The 6,684-nt window shown below is 34.3% G+C and overlaps 1 protein-coding gene across 8 annotated transcripts; it reads right to left on the bottom strand.

The window, feature by feature from the left end:
* Window positions 1-2,079: 2,079 nt before the first annotated feature.
* Window positions 2,080-6,468, bottom strand: LOC145054008 (phototropic-responsive NPH3 family protein NPY2-like). 8 transcript variants are annotated; one of them, XM_079002136.1, is made up of 7 exons: window positions 6,164-6,468; window positions 5,767-5,870; window positions 5,396-5,448; window positions 4,583-4,741; window positions 4,354-4,423; window positions 3,053-4,243; window positions 2,080-2,958 (listed from the first exon to the last, which is right to left on the bottom strand). In XM_079002136.1, exons 4-7 carry the CDS (start codon window positions 4,642-4,644, stop codon window positions 2,392-2,394), a joined length of 1,890 nt encoding a protein of 629 aa, XP_078858262.1. In that variant the 5' UTR covers window positions 4,645-4,741; window positions 5,396-5,448; window positions 5,767-5,870; window positions 6,164-6,468; the 3' UTR covers window positions 2,080-2,391. The 8 variants fall into 8 exon arrangements, with proteins under 8 accessions (XP_078858262.1, XP_078858267.1, XP_078858266.1 ...); XM_079002141.1 differs by lacking the exon at window positions 5,767-5,870 and having other exon boundaries at window positions 5,392-5,448; XM_079002140.1 differs by lacking the exon at window positions 5,767-5,870.
* Between the last annotated feature and the right edge of the window lie 216 nt (window positions 6,469-6,684).

Below are 6,684 nucleotides of genomic sequence, written 5' to 3'. Positions count from 1 at the left end.
TGTTGTATTGTACAACTCTATAATGCATAAATTGTTGTGTACGAATCACTTCTCAAAGACATTTAGAGAGTTAATGAGAAATTTAAGCTTTTGAGTTAATCTGTCGAATAATGACTCGTTGCAGCTTTTGTGTGAATTATGCTATGGGTTTAATATGTTTATATACAAGTTAAGTAAGGTGATAGGTCGGAATTCAGGCGAATTCATCAAGAGATGTGTTAGCTAGATACAATAATAGCAATAGTAGGTGGGAATTTGTGTATTAATAACAGTTTAAGATGATAGTTTGTATATTTTACCAACAATTTTATCACCACAAAGGTGAAACGTGGTGGCTAGATCTGCATAACCACATTTAAACAATTAAAAAGGAAAATGGTTGAAAGTTATAGTGTAAAATCTAATGGAATTAATGTTATATTATTTATAATAAGAAAATTGTGAAAAAAAATGATCCAAAATATAAAAAGAAAAAAAGTTAGTGACTAAAATTATAATATTTCAGATGGTCCTTGTCAAAAATTTCACAAATAATCCTTAAACAAATTTTATAAAATGACAGAAATAGTCCTTATAAAAAAAAATTCAACTTAACGGATCCATCTAACGGACATCCACGTATGACAGTATGGACCATTTGTGTGAAATGTTTGCTCCATGAGGACCATCTCAGGGAAAAAAGTGACCGCTTCACGGAAAAACTGTAAAGCTAAAGGATCATTCGTATAATTTACTCAATTGTAAAGTTTGATTTTATAAAGTTATAGTTAATGTAATTGTATATTATATTTTTAATAAGCTAATTTTTACTTGTATATTGAAATATTAATTAATCGTATATTATAAATTTAATTTTTATGTTTTGAATATATTAAAATTTTAAATACTTTTTAATAATCTAAAACACAATAATATAACTAATAAAATTAAAAAGTTTGACATATTAAACTATATGTATAACTATTAATAATATAATTTATACAGTTATTCTAATAAACAAAAGCCAGATTTGTAAAATGGTAATAAAAATAAAAATAAAAATTGAAATTTTATATAAGTTAAAAAAAATTATAAGATTTTAATATTTTTGTAATATAAAAAAGGTAATATAATATTTTTTAGCTAATGTTATTCGTGCTAAATTTACATCATTTCATACAAAAAGTACGGTTTATGTTCAAACTTCAAACCGAGTTATTGTGTTGTTACACCCTTTTATATATGTACACATATACTGAATATTTTATTGTTAAACACGTATTTTTTAAGTATATGCATTGTTTTACACATTGACACACATATGATCAATGACTATCGTTTTTTATTGGGGATGTGTTCTTCTTTTCCCTCTATCAAACCGTCATCAAACTCTGCATAGATGTAAAAGCTTTTCTTGAAAAACTCGTTAAAAAACTACAGAAAATTCCACGAAGAAACCCCTAAAAGCTTTCGAATTCAAAACAAACCCAAACGATTCACTTGTTCTCTTTGGTTTAAAGAATTAGGTATCTCAAAATAAATATTAACTTCAAGAAATGGTGGATTTTTTTAGATGGAGCGTTTAGGGAGAGCAAGGTTGGCAGGGACCTAATTTTTTTTATTATATATTATATATATTTTTATTTAAAAATAAAAATTTATAATAATGATAAGACATTTTTTTCAAACTCATACTAGGTCTTTTAAGATATTTTTATTCCTCAGGACCAACCTTCTAAGAGGAGGTAAGTGTAAAAAAAATAAAATGTATAATTGTCAAGTGGAAAAAATGTAATCTTTATGACAAAATCAGCTCCCTTAACTTATAAACCTGCCGGAAATTTTGATGTAAACATACAACTGCCGAAAATTTGGACGTAAAAATACAACTAACAAAAGCAAGATACAGTTTTTATTACATGTTTAGAATTAGAACATGAAAAAAAGAACCTTTTATTTATATTTTTGGGAATATTAGAGCATCGCGCCACCCAATAAGGGCAATAACTCAAGTAATCTATTATCAAACCACCAAGAACGGCAAGAACTACTTGTCAACAAAAGAATGTAAAAAACGACAATAAAAAGACGCACCAACAATACCAATACATGCTACTTCATTATAGATTAAAATCAAGGTACAAGTTGATACTAGATATCTGTTAGATTTCATCAACTTCTAGTTCCAGGGTTCTTCTTTTACCCCAATATCCCTAAATAAACTTTTTTTTTTCACCCTAACACAAAACATCCACCATTTTCAGAGATTCTTAGTTTCTTACTAGTTTTACTACTACAACTTATGATATCTCCTAACATAAAAAAAACACTTACACCATCATCGATTCATCATCTCTACCTTACCTTCTTATATCATCCCCCATTAACAAAAACATTATAAAAATCAAATTATCAAGACACCGAATGTCGCCCTTTTCTCGAAGGAGTCGATACCATTTTCACATGTTCATCATGATTACCCGACCCAAGACTTCCAGAAGAATCCGACCCACTATTCTCCCCTGTCCCACCACCTTTACTCGACCATATTTTAGTCAAAATCCTCTTAGTTGCAACCAAACCTTTCAACTTATGAACAGAACTCCTGTCAGCTAAAGGGCTCTTTGCATGTCCACCACCGTTTCTTTCAAGTCTCAAGGATGCCAGCTCACCCCTTAAAGCTTTAAGTTCTTCAGTTGTAGCAACTGCATCCCAATCTTCTTCTGTGTTGGTGTTGGTTGACCTTGAGCTCCCATGGGAGGTGCTGTTCAGATCTTTGATTGCTTTCGGGAGGTCCGGTGTGCTGCTCCCGGAGGAAGCTGCCGCCCGGACCTGTTCGAAAAACAGAACTTGCACCACCACACGCAGCGGCAGCCGCTCGTTTTGAACCGCATGCATGCATGCTTCCACTGAAAGTTTCTTGCAGTCCATCAACCTACAGATTCTCTTCCTCTCACTTTTACTAATCCCAGGGTGCGCCTGTATCAAAATAGACATACAGATTAGACAGGACAGGACAGGACAGAACAGTATTATAGGACAGGTTGTACTGGGATGTTAAAAGTAGTTCTACCTTGAGATACATATCAATTGCGCGATAAATACCATCATGAGCTGGTCTTGAAAAAACCGAAACTGTTTCAGCAAGATCGACAAACATTGATAAAGGTAAATTCGGGTCCTTTGCCACCTCAGCAAGGTAAGAATCAACAAGTTTAGCAACCATTAATTTTGAAGCTTCTGATAATATCCCTCCGGTTGACCTCCTTACTTCTTGAATCTCATTTCCATCTGCTTCAAATTCCCCATTTCGATCTTGATCACGAACCATAAACTCTTCAACTATTTTCTGAACCGTTTTCACATCATAAATGGTGGAATCAATCCCACCTTCTTTAGCGCGAATCAAAAGATCATGAACCGAAGCCTCCTCAAGTTGTTGACCAATCTTTTTGACCAAATCCATCTTCACCATTTCACCCGAATCAACCAAAATCACCATTTTCAACAGTTTAAGCAAGAAACCACAAGAAACTGCGCCTTTTTCAGAGGGTAAAAGCCATACAATCGTGTCGACTATCGCTCGAGTTTTTACCAAATCGCCACTGGGTATCACACCTTTGTTAAACCCGGGTAATCTTCTAGAAGCAAAAGCTTTTAAAGCTTCACCAATCACTTCATCATGTACTAAACCCCGGTTTTTTATATGAACAAGAACCCTTTTGTATAAATCGAGTTCCAGCTCAGCAAGATCCTCCACCCACCAATCGGCTGGAACAGTTATTGTCCTAAGTCCTCCAGTTAACATTCGGTTATCATTTTCTTCCGGAAGCTTCTTTCGGTTATAAGTATACGACCAATCAACCTTTGAGACATCAACCGATACCTTTGAAGCTATTGACTCAATGCAATGGCTCACTAGCTTTAGTTCTTCAGACAACATCATCATTGATTTTGTTGTTTGAAGTACTATGATTGAATCTTTCCAGCTTCTGAAAATGCTCGAGTTTAAAAACACATCGATTTTGTAAATCAGGTTTCCTTTCTCCATTGTTTCATGCATTTCGAGGTAATCGGCTGCACATCGAGCAGTGACAACATTGTACGCGTTTAAGGTTACTGTCATTCCGTAACAAAACTTGGCACATATTTCAAATGCAGCGGGCCCACCGGGAATGTCGTGAATGACGATTTCGTCCCCAATGCCACCATTGGTGTTTGCTACTAGCTTCTGTAAACGACCACTTTTTGATAACAAAGGAAACTGAAAGAATACACATTGGTTGTGATGTGACATGTGAGGATTTAGTTACAAACTTACAATGTACAACTGTAATGCATTAATGTACAACTGATATAACAGGCTGGTTTTACCTTATGTAGATAGAACTTTGCATCTCCTATATTGATGACAATATCTGTTGCCAATTCAGAAGCCACATACCTGTATTGCAAATTGCAATCGGTTCTTAGATTTTAAGCAATACTTTATTTTTTGATCTTAACACCAGGCAATAAATTATAATCGAAATCAACTAATGCTACCATTATTAAAGATAACAAGAATAGGAAATCACTGATTAGGGTTCATCAAAATGCTTACCAAATATTGTTGTCGTCAGTCTGAAACGAATCGGGTTTGGATCCAAGTTTCATGAACTTCATCTTGTGTAGCTTCGCTTCAAAACTTGTTTAATTATCTTGTTTTCAGCTCAAAGCAAGTGAAGATCATCCACATCCCCAAATTTTAACACCGTAGAACCTAGAAATGAAGGAGAAAAGCAAGTTCAAGTTGGGTTCGTTTTTCAACAACTCCTGATGAAAGATTTTGGGGTGTTTTCTGAAATTTCTTGATGATGGTTTTGTGGGTGGTTTTTTTAAGATTTCTTGATGAACTTTTAGTGGGGGGGATTTTTCAAAGAAGGAAGAAGAAATAAGATCTGAGTCGAGGGTGAGAATATATATATATAAATTTCTTGAGGAGAATCTTTAACACCAGAAGAGTGAGAAACGTAGAGAGAGAAAATGAGGGATTGATTTTGTTGATGACTTGAAGATGAAGAATGAAGAAGATGAAGAGATAAATGGGATTAAAGAAGGTGCGTCCTGGTTCAGCGGCAAAGCCCACGGACTCCGGGCGAACCCGGCTAGCCCAGGAGACAAACACAACAGTAACACACACTCCTCTCACTATTTGACTAAACTATTCTCTCTTTCTTTAATACCAGTAGAGAGAGAAAGTTAGAGAGAGAGTAAAAGAGATGAAATGAGACACCCCACAAGCACAAATCTGACTCAACCCACCCACCTCCCTTCTATTTTTGTATAATTTCTCTCTAAAAACTAACACACTGTGTTTTTTCTTGTCTGTATTAATTAAAATCTTGAAAATAGAGAAAAAAAAATAAAAACCTACAACTTTGAAGCCTAAACCAAGGAGATCAAATTACCGTTGAAGATCGAGAAACCCTGCAAAACAGATAGAAAACAGCATCTTGGAATCAGTTTCAATACGCCATGGAAACGGCAGACAATAAGCATCTATTGCTCTGTTTTTGTACAAGTAGAAGCAATTTAATAATGGAAACATGAGAGAAAAAAGATCACAAAATCAGTTAACTCAATGAATACCCATATGTAATGATGCTTACTTAAGCAGAATCAAATAAAAAAATCTTGTATGTATCCCACTTGAATTTAAGAATCATGAGACAAAATCTCATAGTTATTATTATTTATTTTTTCAATCTAATTTTTGACGGCATCAACTTGTAATGGTAAACCCACCTCGAAATACTTACAAAACAGCATCTTTTACATTACAATATTTCATATATGTGGATCCGTAGAGAGAAAAAGGTGAAGAACACGATAGCTGATTGAAGCAAGTTCTGTGGAAAAACAGAGCACCAAGCATCACATGAACAGTTTGTTTTATTTTTTTGAGATAACAGAAATGGAAGCTTTGGATGTATTAGTGTATTACTGTATTAGAGGATAGAGAAAACATAAAACAACAAAGCATGCAAAAAAGAGACAAAACCCCACCCCACCCCACCCAAAGAAAAACACACAGACAAACACCCATTAGAAGAAGACAAGCTGTTCTCCATATTCTGTGTCCACTCAAAAGCAGAAACCATTTTACACTAAAAGCCAACGTCTGTGCTGCTCAAGTGCTTACCCAGTTTCGTAAAGAATCCCCCAGAGTCACTACTCTTTCTTTCTTCAGAATCTTTACCCTTTTTCTTTCTTTCTTTTTTTTCTTTAATCTCAAAACCCTAATCTTGAGGAAAAGGACCACTAAAGAAAAGATGAAATACTGCTTTCAAGTTGTAATCTTTTTGTTTTGATTTTATGTTGTGTTGGGTGAAATCATTTTGAGTTGTATTTTGCAGAGATTGAGATTGAGAGAGGAGGTTGTAGTGATTAGGATGAAGACCCCGAGAGCCCAATCTGCTATGATATGCACGCCAATGCTGACAATCTGCTTTTTTGCTCCCTCTTTAAATGAGGAGTTGTACTCGCCTTTTGAGTTAAATCACATCCCCAGTTTTTACCAAATTATGGCACTTTGGACTTAAACTGGTTTTAGTTAGAAAATCGCTAATCGTGTTAAGATGTTGATTTAAAATGAAGAAAGTAATATGAATACGATTTGTAGGTCATATAAAAAATAGGAAGCGTAATTCTAGTCTTCTTTGG

Source organism: Lactuca serriola, chromosome 5 (assembly GCF_051521515.1).
Source record: "Lactuca serriola cultivar US96UC23 chromosome 5, Lser_US96UC23_V15, whole genome shotgun sequence".
Lineage (NCBI taxonomy): Eukaryota > Viridiplantae > Streptophyta > Magnoliopsida > Asterales > Asteraceae > Lactuca > Lactuca serriola.
The sequence above is the reverse complement of the archived record's forward strand: the minus strand, read 5'-3'. Positions and strand labels throughout refer to the sequence as shown.

Bases quoted from the DNA above. Each gene is read 5' to 3' on its own strand.
- LOC145054008 (XM_079002136.1), bottom strand. From the start codon at position 4,644: ATGAAGTTCATGAAACTTGGATCCAAACCCGATTCGTTTCAGACTGAC. The intron at 4,424-4,582 runs GTAAGCATTTTG...TTTGCAATACAG, and splicing joins ACTGACGACAACAATATTTG to GTATGTGGCTTCTGAATTGG. The intron at 2,959-3,052 runs GTAGAACTACTT...ATTTTGATACAG, and splicing joins CAATTGATATGTATCTCAAG to GCGCACCCTGGGATTAGTAA.